This window comes from Dictyostelium discoideum (genome assembly GCF_000004695.1).
Source record: "Dictyostelium discoideum AX4 chromosome 2 chromosome, whole genome shotgun sequence".
Classification (NCBI taxonomy): Eukaryota; Evosea; class Eumycetozoa; order Dictyosteliales; family Dictyosteliaceae; genus Dictyostelium; species Dictyostelium discoideum.
The window spans coordinates 2,553,954-2,568,820 of record NC_007088.5 but is presented as its reverse complement, the minus strand read 5'-3'; the positions used below and the strand labels follow the sequence as shown (position 1 = coordinate 2,568,820).

General features: G+C 21.3%; 4 protein-coding genes across 4 annotated transcripts; 1 reads left to right on the top strand and 3 right to left on the bottom strand.

Moving 5' to 3' along the window:
- Positions 1-645: 645 nt before the first annotated feature.
- On the top strand, positions 646-2,121 carry DDB_G0273275 (hypothetical protein; the record flags this gene model as incomplete). The annotated part of the gene is made up of 1 exon (XM_639625.1): positions 646-2,121. One exon carries the CDS (start codon positions 646-648, stop codon positions 2,119-2,121), a length of 1,476 nt encoding a protein of 491 aa, XP_644717.1.
- A 139-nt stretch (positions 2,122-2,260) lies between these two features.
- Positions 2,261-3,055, bottom strand: DDB_G0273103 (hypothetical protein; the record flags this gene model as incomplete). The annotated part of the gene is made up of 2 exons (XM_639624.1): positions 2,261-2,873; positions 2,952-3,055. 2 exons carry the CDS (start codon positions 3,053-3,055, stop codon positions 2,261-2,263), a joined length of 717 nt encoding a protein of 238 aa, XP_644716.1.
- An 898-nt stretch (positions 3,056-3,953) lies between these two features.
- DDB_G0273105 (delta 9 fatty acid desaturase) lies at positions 3,954-6,735 on the bottom strand (the record flags this gene model as incomplete). Its single annotated transcript, XM_639623.1, has 2 exons — positions 3,954-6,026; positions 6,448-6,735. The coding sequence occupies 2 exons, from the start codon at positions 6,733-6,735 to the stop codon at positions 3,954-3,956; spliced, it is 2,361 nt and encodes a 786-aa protein (XP_644715.1).
- A 1,305-nt stretch (positions 6,736-8,040) lies between these two features.
- Positions 8,041-14,491, bottom strand: fip-1 (filament-interacting protein; the record flags this gene model as incomplete). Its single annotated transcript, XM_639622.2, has 4 exons — positions 8,041-13,792; positions 13,908-14,179; positions 14,266-14,366; positions 14,476-14,491. 4 exons carry the CDS (start codon positions 14,489-14,491, stop codon positions 8,041-8,043), a joined length of 6,141 nt encoding a protein of 2,046 aa, XP_644714.2.
- Positions 14,492-14,867: the final 376 nt, after the last annotated feature.

Genomic DNA, 14,867 nt, shown 5'->3' with positions numbered 1-14,867 from the left:
AAAAAATAGGAATTAATTAAACAATAACAAAAAAAAAAGATGTTTTTTTTTTTTTTTTTTTGATTAGGGAATGTTATTTTAAAAATATATTGTTGTATTTTTAATTATAAAAAAAATAAAAATTTTCAAAAAAAATAAAAAATAAAAAATAAAAAAAAAAAAATTATAAAAAAAAAATAAAAAAAAATAAAAAAAATAAAATTCAAAAAAAAATATTTGAAAATAATTTTTTTATTTTGAAGGCTGGTTGGTAATGTCAACGTTGTTCATTTATATTTGGTTATGTTGAGTATTTTAAATAATAAAAAAATAAAAATATTCCATTTTTATTTTTTTTAAAATCAAAATTTATTTTCATTTAAATGGAATATTAATTTTATTTATTTTATTATTTTTTTAAATATCTTGATTAAAAAAAAAAAAAAAAAAAAAATGAAGATATTTATTATTTTTTTTTTTTTTTTAATAATTTTTTTTTTTTGAGTGTTTTTAAAAATACTATTTTTTTTTTTTTTTTTTATAATTTTTTTCTTTTTTATTTCTTATTTATTTTTTATAATTGAAATTTTTATATAAAAATAAATAAAAAAACAAATAAATAAAGTTTTCCTAAACACTTTTTTTTTTTTTTAAAATAAAAAAAAAATGGTTGTACTTTCAAAATATAATGAATTTACAATTATTAATCAATTAAATGATGATAATTCAATATTATTTTTTAAAATTTGGAGAAATATTGTATTAAAAAAAAAGATATGGCAAGATGCAATTTTAATATCAAAATATGATATTCAAAATATTAAAGAAATAAAACAATTAAGAGAACATAAATATAGAGAATATATTAGAACAATTAAATTTGTTGATCATTTCAATGATTTATTAGAAGAAGGTGATATTCCAAACAATGTTTCAACAATTGATTTTGGTGTAGCATTTGATACAAGAATTAGTGCTAGAGTTTTACCAAATTCGCTTACAACCCTTGACTTGGGCATACAATTTAATCAATCCATTGATTGTGGTGTTTTACCAAAAAATTTAAAAAATATTTATTTTAGTCATTTATTCAATAAACCAATACTAGTAAACTCAATTCCAAATAGTGTTAAATTAATTGATTTTAGAAATTCGCCATCGTTTAATACTGAAATTAAAATTGGATCATTGCCAAACTCATTAACCTCTTTAAATTTAGGGTATAAGTATAATATTAAATTTAAAGAAGGAGTTTTACCAAACTCTTTAAAAAAATTAATAATTTCAGAAAATTACAATTTTCCAATTAAAAAAGGTGATTTACCAAATAGTATAACTAGTTTAACATTGGGAAATTATGATCAAAATATTAAATCAGATGAGTTACCAGAAAGTTTAAAAGTTTTAATAATGGGCCCACTACAAACAAAACAAATTGAAATTTCAAATTTGAAATATATTGAAAAATTGACATTATCAGATTACTATGATGTTCAATATAAAGATTTTCCAAAATCTTTAAAAATTTTAAATTTAGCTTATAAATATAATAAACCAATTTTACCAAATTCTATTGACAATATTACTGAAATTACATTTGGTAGTGAATTTAATCAACCTATTGAATTGAGTACATTCAAGTCAATTAAGAAATTAGTATTTGGTGCTAGATTTAATCAGGAATTGAAGCCATATACTTTGAATGATGGTATTGAGAGTTTATCATTTGGTTATTTTTATAATAAAAAATTTCAATCAAATAGTTTACCATCGACATTAACTTATTTAAAACTTGGTAGAGAATTTAATCAAATAGTTGAGCCTGGTATATTCCCAAACTCAATCAAACATTTAATCTATAGTAATTTAAATAAATCACCATTGACCATTGGTATATTACCATCATCACTTGAAACTTTAGAATTTTTATTTTTCAATGCACCAATTGAGCCATTTTCAATTCCAAATGGTTGTAAAAAGATTATTTTAAGTTCACAATTTCAAAATCATTCAATTTCAAATAATGTTATACCAAATACTTGTACTGAATTAACAATTTCTGAATTATATAAAAGAGAATTATTAGATTTAAATTCATTACCAAAAGGTTGTAAATTACTATATGCTTTATTAATTAATTAATTAATTATAAAAATAAGAGAATATTTATTTATTTATTTATTTTTAAAAAAAATATATATATAAAAAGTTATTAAATTATAAAATTACAAATAAAGAAATAAAATGTATAAAATAATTATTTCTTTTTTTTTTTTTTTTTTTATGCTACACATTTAAAATCACTACAATTAATAAAACACTCACCAACTGGGTCAACTCTTTGCCAACGCACTAATAAAATTGCATTTGAGAAACGAGTTGGCATATTTAAATTAAAAATATAAGCAGATGTTGAAGAACATGATGGATCACTAATTGAAACACTTGCAGTATTTGGGAAACTTTGGAATAATGTTAAATGATCCCATGTTAATGGAGTTGTGGTTGGGTTGAAACCTGGTTTACTAACATAGAATTCCCAGAAATTTGGATTATGAGAAGCAGTTGCACAGAATTTATAAGTGAAACTAACATTTACAGCATTTGCAGTTGTTGGAATAATTGTTGGTGTCCATGGTGCAACAATTGACATTCCACTTTTATCATTTGATGATGTAGTTGCATATGCTGAACATAATGAATTTGGTACTGCTGCTTTTAAAGCACTTGCTCCTTGAGCATAATTTGGAATTAAAACTGAAAATTCATTTGATTGAATAAATTGATATTGTGGATTATTTCCTTTTGCTTTTACAAATTGAAAAGCTGAACGACATGCAGCATCAGTAATACCAGATCCATCCTCTGGCCACCAAATATTACCTTTTGGACATCTTATTTTAAAAAAAAAAAAAATTTAATAAATTGATATTTTATTGGAATAAAAAAAAAATGAAAAAATAAATAATTACTTTTGTTGGCGAGCCATTGGATAAATTGCATACCCATGAGAATTAATTAAAGAAATTGAAATCATTGAAATTAATGATAATAGTAAAAATTTAGAAATATACATTGTTTTTTTTTTTTTTTTGATTTATTTTTTATTGTTTATTTAGGAATTGAAATTAAAAAAATAAAAATTTATTCAATTGATTTAAATACTTAAATTTTTTAAATTGTAATATTATAATTTTTTTTTTTTTTATTTGTTTATTTGAAAAAAAAAAAAAAAAGCCATTCATCTAGTAATAGAATTATTTCAATTAATTTTACCAAAACTTTTTTTAAAAAAAAAAAAAAAAAATAGGTTGAAAAAGAATATTGATTACTTATTTAGGATTTCTATATTTAATCAATATTCTTTTAAAAAATTATGAAAAAAAATATAAAATCCAATCTTTTTTTTCAACACACAATTCACCACAACAAATTAATAATTATATTTTTTTTTTTTTTTTTTTGATAAAAAGTGATGGTGAGATGATTAAATAAAAATGATTATTAATATAAAAAAAAAAAAAATTTTTAAATCCAAAAAATCTCACACGATATATAATAAATAAATAAAATTAACCCATTTGAATGACAAATTTGAATTTTCTAATAATTAAAACAAGATTTTTAAAATCAATGTTTTTTTTTTTTTTTTATTATTACTTTATTATATGTTTACATTATGATATTGATGGGATGAGGAATTTTATAAAATATTGGTTTTAAAAAAAAAAAAAAGAAAAACAGTTTTTTTTTTTTTTTTTTTTTTTTTTTTTTTTGTTTTGTTATAATTATTATGAATTGTGAAAATAAAGAAAAAATAGAAAAAAAAAATTATTGGATATATAGATAAAAAAATTATTATTGAATATTGATTTTTGAGTGAACTAAATTATATAATATTTTAAAATATTATAAACTTAATTAAATTAAAATTAGGGGTTTAATCCAATTTTAAAAGTTGTTTGTTTTTTTGATTATTGTTGTTTTTTATCATGATTATCAACAATTTTAGCAATTGAAAATTGACATAATAAATTTTTAGCAGCATTTGAATGAGCATAAACTTCACCAGTAAACATTGAAGTTGCATCTTTACCAATACCCATTTTAATGTAAGCTAAACCACCTGGGTGATCATTAACAAAAGATTCGACATCTAATACGGTTTTGTTGATTATCATTAACTTTTTATTTTCTTTTTCAACCAAATTATTAAATTCATCGATTGTCATTGATGGTAAATCTTCTTTATTGATACCCCAATAGATTGATTGTTTCTTTGCGTCTAAATGTTTTTGGTGCATTTGAATCATACCTTTTTCAATTTCATTTTTGGAGAAAGTTTTCAAATCATAAGCCAAGCCTAAATAATACATTGCAGAGATCAACCATTTAGTTGGATCATATTGATAGAATTTATAAGCGTTTCTATAGTCATTTGGGAATTCATGATGGAAGTTATGATAACCTTCACCAAATGTTAATATAGCAGTCACAACTGAATCCTTTGGAGTATGTTCATCATCGTATGGAGAGTCACCTAAATAATGAGCCAATGAATTGACCAAGAATGTGGAATGTTGAACTGTAACGAGACGAAGTACACCAGAGTAGAAATAACCACCAGCCCAATCACCCCAACCTAAACCAGCTACCAATGTTGGGAAAACGAGACCCATAAAAGTGGCGATTTTAATGTAATGTTTATGTTGCCACATAACCCATGGATCGGCGTTAAGGTCGTCAATGTTTGCTCTACCGATTTTCTTTGGATCTTGTTTGAACATTAACCAAATGAAATGGGAATGCCAGAAACCCAATGAAGCTGAATATGGATCTTTATCAGTATCGAGATAACGATGATGAGCACGATGATCTCTTGACCACCAACGACATGAACCTTCGACAGCACCTGCACCAAATAGCAACAAGATAATACGAACTGGTAAAACTGCACTATAAGCCTTATGAGCCCAAAGTCTATGATAACCTGCTGTAATACCCATACCAGTGAAATGATAATAAATAAATGACCAAATAAATGTTTTCAATGAACACTCTACATTAATTAGACCATAGAGACCAATGAATGGAATACCAATTAAAATGATAACATGTAACCAATTGATTGATTTTAAAAATTCTTTAACAGTACGACTTGTACGACTATTTGAAACGGCTTCAGCGGTTGCTTCTGCTTTCTTTTCTTGATCTGGTACCAATGGAGCTGAATCAAATGGTGAGAAAATTTCATTTGAAAAGTTTTCACTACGGATAATTAATTCTTTAAATAATTCAGTTTCAAATGTACATTCATAAATATATTCACCCCAACTCTTTTTAAATGAATTATAAGCTTTTCTTAGATTATAATGTGGAATTGAAACTGCAATTTGTCTTGGTAATGAAAAATTAATATCTTTAACAATAAATTCAAACCATTGTGGATATGTAATATGTACTAAATATTTTTCAACTTCAGATGATTTCTTATCACCTTTGTTATTGTTATTATTATTATTTGATTTTTCTAATTTTGAAGCAACTTGTAATTCTTCATAAAATGGAATTGATGGTAATAATGAAGCAGTTGAAAGTAAGAAATGTAAAACTAACCATGGTGCGAACCAATAATTAAGGAATCCACTTACACCTACAAATTTAAACATCATTGGGAAGAAAATAAATCCAAAAATGTAAACAATTGCAATTGAAACGATTGCTTTGGTTTTATCTTTTTTATCTGATAAATTTTTAGTTGAGAAATAATTTTCAGACCAATTAATAATTGATAAAATCCAAAAGAATTTACCAGTTGCCCATTGTCTAATTGGATTTGTACTTTCGGTTGTGGTATGTGCATTAATCTTGAATTGTTCACCATTTAAAACAGCTGTCGATTTCTTTTCTGCATTATTCTTTTCTGAAATCTTGTAAGATTGGAATGGATATAACAATGGTAACATTACAATTGTTCCAATAATTGAATTAACTAATGGATTCTTTGAAAAAGTTTTATGAATACAATCATTACCAATTACCATTAACTATTAGTGTGAGAGGTTGTCATATTTTAAAAGATATTAAAAAAAAAAAAAAAATAAAAAATAAAAAAAAAGTTTTGTTGGGTTAGTGATTAGATATTTTGGAAAAAAAAAAAAAAAGATGCAAATAAAAAAAAAAAATTTTAATTATTTTTAATTATTATTTTTTTTTTTTTTTTGTTTTTGTAAAATGGGTGCTTTTTTTTTTTTGATGGTAATCAAAAAAAAAATAAAATAACAATCATTGTGATTGAAAAAAAAAATTTGGTAGTCTGGAACTGTGACGGTTTTTTTTTTTTCCCACTTGAAAATTTCAAGTCACTTTCAGAAAAAAAAAAAAAAAAAAAATTTTGTTTAAAAAAAATAAAAAAAAAGTGAAAATGGAAATAATAAAAAATGAATGAATAATAATTGTATTACTTACACCAGTAACTGAGGCACCCATTAACATCCAACCAATTGGGGTTAAGTAAGATGGCATGAGAGTAATGAATGTTGCACTTAAACCAATGAATAAGATTGTTATTAAAAGTGAACATGCTGATTTAAAATTACTTGTTTCAAAAACTTCTTTTGGAAGAGATTGTAAAATTTGATCAATAGTTAATTCTTTTGGTAATGATTTTGGTTGTTTTCTAATTGGTTTAATATTTCCATACATAACAGATGGATAAACTTTCTCCTTTAAAGGAGCTCCACTTCCTTTACCCATTTTTTATCTATAATTTTTTTTTAAATTTTATTTATATTTAGATTTTTTTTTTTTTTTTTTTTTTTTTATTAATATTTTATATTTTGGATTTTATTTTTTTAAAAAAAAAAGATATTTTTATTTAAGTAATTACTTTTTTTTTTTTTTTTACTTTACAATTAATTTAATTTTTTTTATTTTATTTTTAAATAAATAAAAAAAAAAATTATGTGGAAAGATAGGTATGAATTAAAAAAAGAAAAAAAAAAAAAAAAAAAAAGGTAAAATAAAAAAAATAAAAGAAAAAAAAAAAAAAAAAAAAAAATAATAAAAAATAAAATAAAATATTAAATAGCAACATTTAATCATATGATGGTGGGAATTCAGGTGGAACATGAAACCAAATTTTTTTTTTTTTTTTATTTTCGGGATTATAAAAAATATCTTTATGAAAAAAAAAAAAAAAAAAATTTCCCCGTTTCTTATTTTTTTAATAATCTAAAAATAACAAGCAAAAAAAAAAAAAAAAAAAAAAAGCACCTGCATGCCATTTTGAATCCCATTCGCCGTAAAATTATCTATTTAAAAAATTATGATTCAAAATGTATATCTTTCGAAAGGAAAAAAAAAATGAAATCCAATTGAAAAAATATTACTGAATCTTACCACACAATGAAAAAAAAAAAAAAAAATTAATTATTAAAAGAACAAATAATAAATAGAATAGAAAAAAAAAAAAAAATTAATTTATCTAAAAAATCTTTTTATTATTATTTTTCTTTTAATTGGAACTTTAAATGACCTTTTACTTTCAAAATGACGAATTTTCATTCACATTTTATTTTTAAAATTATAATAAAAAAAAATTTAAAAATTGGATATTTTAAATAAAATTTTATAAAAGAAACGATTAAAAAAAAAAATAAAAAAAAAAAAAAGAAGAAAAATAATAAAAAGTTTAATTTATATTAGATTTTTTTTTTTTTTTTTTTTTTTTAAATACTTGTTTTATCTTTATTCTTTTCATTTCATTCACCAAATTATTTTGATCTGAGATTAAATAATTACTTAATTTTTTTTTTTTTTTTCTTTTATTATTACCAACCTGTTAAACACAAAAAACAAATTACTAGGAGTTTTAAAAATTATGGTCAAACTTTTTCCTTATTTTTTCTGTTTAATAATTATTATTATTATTATTTTTTTTATTTTTATTTTTATTTTTTTTTTTGTTTAGAAAAATTATTTTTATTATTTATTATTTTAAAATTATTTTTATTATTTATTATTTTTATTTTTTTTATTTATTTATTTTTTTTTATTTTTTTACTTTTTAAATTTGTTTAAAGTACTTGTACTTGTATTTAAATCTAATAAAGTTGAAGTTAATTGATTAACCATTGAAGTTAATTGTGAATCAGAGTCAGAATCTTTTTCATCAGAAGCAGCTTTAACACTTGATAAAATTTTAAATTGACAACTTAGTGTTTGTAAAACACCAATACCATGACTACATCTTGTTTGTAACATTTTATTTGAAGTTGGAGTTGATTTAATATTATTTGAAACCTCTGTTGAATATTTATTTAAAAGTATAGATATATTTCTACCACATAATAAAATTTGTTTTTTATCACCAATTTTAATTGCATTTGCATAAGCTTCCAATTCTTTACCAATTGTACCAAGTTGTTCATTACCTGATATATTTGACATTTGATTTGCTGCATTAATACATGAATCTTCTAATGATGCACCTTTATCACTTGGTTTAAAAGTATTAATTGGTTGTGGTGTTTTATTTGGTATTGGTTTTGTTGCTGTTGTAGTTGCTTCTGTAGTAGTAGTTGTTGTTGGTGGTACAGTTTTAGGATTTGTAGATTGAGGTTGAGTTGTTAATTTAATTGGTACTCTAGTTTCAATTGGTCTAATTGGTTTTGTAATTGTAATATTATTTGTATTTGTTAAAATTGGTTTTTGAGGTTGTGAAGATGATCTTGGTTTATAATTTACTTGAGCTGTTGAAATGATTTTACCATTATTTGATGATGATGATGAAAATATTGGTTTAGTTGAATTTGTTTGAATTGAAACATAACGTTCAATTTTATTTGGTGATTCAACAATTGGCAATAGATTATTTGACTTAATTGAATCAACCAATTGTTTAATATCTTTTGATTTTGATTGAGAGGATTGTGATAGTTTGATACGATTATCTTCAATCTTTGGTTGATTAATACTTTGAATTGAATTTATTAAATTACAAAGTGAAGAGATTGACATATCCTTCTCAGCTTTAATTGTGTCTGTCAATTTAGACTGTTTCAAATTCTTTAAATAATCTTTTGAAATTGAGTTAACATCAGATAATTTAGATTTCAATTGTGATTCAAATTCTTTTAATTCTTTTTCATTTAAACCTTGTTGTTTCAATAATGGTATTAAATGATTTGATTGTAAATTTGATAGTTTTGAAATATATTCATCAATTTGTTTTGAATTATCATTGGTCACTGTTGAAACATCAATTGAATCATTTAATTTAATTAAAGTTGCTTGATATTGTTTAATTGCATTTTTAAATTGGAATATAGGATCAATTGAATCTAATTGATTTAAAATTTCATAAATTGGTGATTCAATTTTAGTTTGTAAATTCTCTAATAATTCTCTCTTCTTTTGATCATTATTATTATCATTTAAACAATTATTTGATGCAACAATTAATTGAGGTGTTAAAGTTTCAATTTCTTTTAATGATTTACCAATTATTAATTTTTTACTTTCATTTAATTTTATATCATTATTAATTAATTGTTGTTTTAATTTTGAATAATTTTCTAAAATTTTTTTTGTAGTTTCTTGAATTTTTACATTATTATTAGCATTATTATTATTATTAATTGGTTGTTGAGTTGATTGTCTTGATAATTTTTGAATTAAATTTGAATGATTTAATAATAATTGTAATGGTGTTGATAATTGTTCATTAATTAAATTATCTAAAGTTTGTTGGAATTGTGATCTAACTTTTTCAAATTGTTCTCTTGAAATTGGATTTAGGGGTTGTTTTAAATATTGATTAATTTTATTTGATAAATCATCGGTGGAATCATTATTTTTACCATTTAATTTATTTTCTAATTTATTAATTGCATCTCTAATTCTTTGTTGTCTTTCTTTATCTAAATAAGATTGTTGTCTTGATAAATCGAAATTTGAAGAATCTATACATTTTCCAGCCAATTTCTCTAAACGTTTTAAATTTACTTTAAATTGATTTTCATCTTTAATTAACATACCATTATTATCGATTTTATTTGAAAGTTTTTTAAATTGGTCAGAGTAATAAGGTGTTTTAGAAATTAATTTATAATTTGAATTATTATTTGAAGATTGTTTTTCAATTTCATTTAAGTTTCTTTTAATTTGATTATTAATGAAACCAACTTTCTTTTGATAGGATGCTTCGGTTGGTATATCTTTTGATTGTAACATTGATTTAATAGTTTGTAATTGTAATGGTATTAATGTTGATAATTCTTTTGAACATTCTTTAATTATTAAATTTCTTTCAAAATCTGCATTATTTTGATTAGCATCAATTAATACTGCCGTTGAACTTGTTAATGAATCTGCTAATGATAATATTTCTTGATGTAATTTAACTAATGATCTTGATGATTCAACAACACCTTTTGAATCTGAATCTAATGCATTTGATTCTAATTTATCTAATTCTTTCTTTTCATCATTAATTAATTTTTTAATCTTTTTATCTTCTTCTTCATCATCATCATCATCATTATTATTATTATTATCATTGTTATTATTATTATTATTATTTTCAATATTTTCTTTATCAATTATTTGATTAATATTTGGATTTAAAATTAATTGTTCTAATGGTTGAATAATTTGATCTAATAATTGTTGATGTTTTTTCTCTAATTCTTTATCATTTGGATTTGATTGTAATTGTGTTGCTTGTAATGTTAATGTTGGTATAATTGAATTTATTGATTGTTTAATTGTATTTTGAGAGATTGTAGTTGGTGATAAATCTTGTTGTTGTTTACCTTTACCAGTTGCAAAGAAAATTGATTTTGAACAATTATCAACACTCTCTGAAACTGTATCTAGGATTGTTAAAAGTTTTTCAATTTGATCATCACTTTTTTCACTCTCCAAGAATGATAAAGCAGCTTCAACTTGATCAACGATAGATTTCTTTACAGTTTCCAAGGAATTTGCTAAAAGTAATTGAATATTTGGATCCAAGGTTTCAGAAACTTCTTTTGAAGTCAAATGATTTGAAGCCAATTTCAATAGTTCACTTTGTTGATAAACTATTTTTTCAATTGATTGAGATATTAAATCATCTTTACCAACTTGATAAGCAGTTTCAATATAATATCTTGAATTAATTTGATGTTCTTTAAAACCTTTAATTATATTCTCATTAATTGGGTGTGGTTTTAATAATAAAGCTTGTTGATATGATGATAATTCTTCAATTAATGGATTTAATTTTAATAATCTTGTTAATTCAATTATTGATTTTTTAACAGTTTTACAAGCTTTTGTTAATTGTGGATCATCATTAATTTTTGCAGTTTTACCAGCCAATGCGATTGAAGAGGATATTGAATTTTTAAATAGATTTATTGAAGAATCAATTTGATCTTTAAAATCTTGACTATTTGAATTTTGTTTAATTTCATTACCCAATTGAATTAGTTTATCTTGCTCACCAATTAATTGTTTCAATGTAACAACTGATTTATTTGCTTCATTATTCTTTAAATATTGAATTAAATCATTAAATAATTTTAAAAGTTTTTGGTCATTTGATAGATTTTCCAATTGTTTCAATTCTTCTAATCTTTCATTATCTCTTTTAATTTCATTTTCTTTATTTTCTTTAATAATCTCTTTATTAATCTCTTCATTAATTCCATCAATAATTTCATCATTTAAATTTTCAATTGGTATAATTACTTGACGACCACCACCATCACCATCATTAGTGGAGGAAGATGGTAAATTTGATAAATTTGATATATTATTAATTATATTATCTAAAATATATGATAAATTATCTTTTGAACCATTTAAATCTTTTGATAATTCTTGATTTAATTGATTTTGATAAGATTCTAATTGTTTAATTTGATTTTCAATTAATGGTTGATCAAGCATTTGATCTTTGTAATTATAAATTATAGAATTAATTCTATTATTTATATCTTTTTGAGTTGATTGTAATTTTGGTGAATTTGGTGTAACCGATTGTGGATGGCAATTTAATAATTGTAATTTTAATAATGGTACAACTTCAAATGATTTCAAACAATCAATTAATGATTTTGATAAATCTGATATCAATTGATTTGATTTTAAAAACTCTTGTTTTACATCCTTATCAAATGGTGATTTTGAAAATTTATTCATACCAATATCTCTTCTATTTTGAACTTCTTTTAAAAGTTGATCAATTGTTTTCTTTACAAATTCTTTTAATAATGTATCATTTGATAATACTAATTCAGATTCAATTAATCCAACTAAATTTGCATTATCATTTTCTAAATCTTTTAATAATTTATCAATTAGTTTTGAATTTTCTTCAATATTATTATTATTATTATTGTTACTATTGTTGTTGATATTATTTAATAAAACTTGATTTGAAGAATTTTCTTGTTTTGATAATAATTCATTTGAATCTGAAATTGTTGATGGTTCCATTAATGATTGAATCTTTGATAATGGTAATTTCATTGAATTTGAAATATCAGTAAATTGTTTTCTATTTTCAAGATTTGTTGAATCTTTTAAGTAAAGTTTTGCAGCTTGAATTTGTAATGGTAATAATTCTGATAATTTTGAAACTGCTTCATTAATTTCTGGATTAATTGAACTATTATTATTATTATTATTATCATCATCTGGTGTTGTTGATGTACTTGTTATTAATGCTTCAATTTGATGTTGATTCTTTGCTAAGTGTTTTAATGTACCAACTATTGCTTGAGTATTATTTGCAATTGAATGATCTGATAAAATGGTTAAAACATCTTCTTTTGCTTTAATTGCATTTAAAAATTGATCTTCTTTTGTTGAAACTATACCATCGATTGAATTTAAACAATCTTGAATTGATTCTAAACCTTCAATCATTTTATTAATTTCATCATTCTTTACATTTTGATTACCTGATGATCTTGTTACTAATGTTGCTGATTGAATATATTTTTGAATTAAATCATTCTTTAATTTATTTATTGATTTTTCTAAAATCTCTTTTTCATTTTTATTAATATTATTATTATTCTTTATATGTTGATTTAAAGTATCATTTAAAATTGGTATTAATTGTTGAATTGAATTTGAAATTGTTTCAGTTGCCATTGGATCACCTCTACATGCTGCTCTTAATTCTTCAATACAACTTTTAGAAATACCTCTTATTAAATCATTTAGTAAATTATTATTTTCATTCTTATCAATATTATTATTATTATTAATTTCATTATTAATTTCAATACTATTATTATTATTATTATTATTACTATTATTATTATCATTATAAATTGTTTTAATATTTGAAGTTGAATATTGTGATGGAATTGGTGATTGAATATAATTATTTACATTTGTAAATTCTGGTAATGATAAAGTTGGTGAATTTGTTTGGATTAAATTAAAAGTATGATTTAATTGATTTAATAATGAATTTTGATGATTTATAAATTTTTGTTTTTGTGATGGATCGTCTAAATCTGAAAAGATATCATTAACAATATCAATTAAACGATTGGCATCCTCTACCAATTGTTGTGATAATTTAATAATATCATCGTCATCGTCATCTATAAATTGATTTTGTAATGGAGATGATAATTGATTCTCCTTTGCTTTAACTTCTAAACATGATGAATATTCAATTAAATTTGAAATAGTTTGATTTACTAATTCTCCAAATCCATTAAACTCTTCTCTATCAATCATACCAAATGAATTTTCATTATTTTTAAATTGATTTTTACAAGTTTCAATTAAATGTTTTAATCTTTTTTTTTTTTTTTTTTTTTTTTTTTTTTTTTTTATATGTTTAGAAAAATAATATTAGTAATTATAAATTATTAATAAATTTATTGTTTATTTTTTTTATTTTTTTTATTTACCTTTTAATATCTGCATCATAAATTACTTTTAAAATTTTATAAGTTTCATTTGCAATATTTTTACAAGATTGAATTAAGTTTGACCAAGATAATTGTTTATTAGTTGTTGTTTGAAAGTTTGCAATACAATCAATTGTGGTTTTTTTAATTGTTGACATATTTGTTGTTGTATTAATAATTTCATTATAGATACTTGGATAATTTGAATATTCTGCATCTGCTAATTTAATTGCAATATCTGATATTGATGATGCTGCATTTGCAATTGCTGTCTGGTATTATTAAAAAAAAAACATTTAGTATCCACTATTCAATATATAAAAATAATATTAATAAATAATAATGTATTTATACATACAACTTCTACAACTGGTAAATTTGCATTTTTATCTTTTAATTCTAAAACTGTTAAAATAAGTTGACTAACATTCTCTGAAAGTTGTTCTAACATTTGTTGTGCTGTTTAGATATTTATTTTACAATTTGGTAAGAATTTTTTATTTTTTTTTTATTTTTATTTTTTTTTTTATTTTTTTATTTTTTTTGACTATTTCAAAGTTAAACTTACCAAAAGATTTTTCCATTTTTTTTTTTTTTTTTTTTTTTTTTTAAAGAATAATGTACAATAAAGGTTATTTTTATTTCTTATTTCTTATTTCTTAATTCTTATTTCTTAATTGGTGAATTTTTTTTTTTTTTTTTTTTTTTTTTGTGAAGGGTTTTTTTTTTTTTTTTTTTTTTTATTTTTTTTTCTTTTATGTACAAAAATAATTGAATTAATAAAAAAATTAAAAAAAATTATTAAATAAAAAAAAAATAGATAAATATTAAAACCTCTAAATATAGATTATGTACAACACAACAATAATAAAAAAAAAAAAAAAAAAAAAAAATTAAAAAAATGAAAAAAAAAAAATGAAAAAAAAAAAAAAAAATGGCTTTTAATATAGATATTTATTG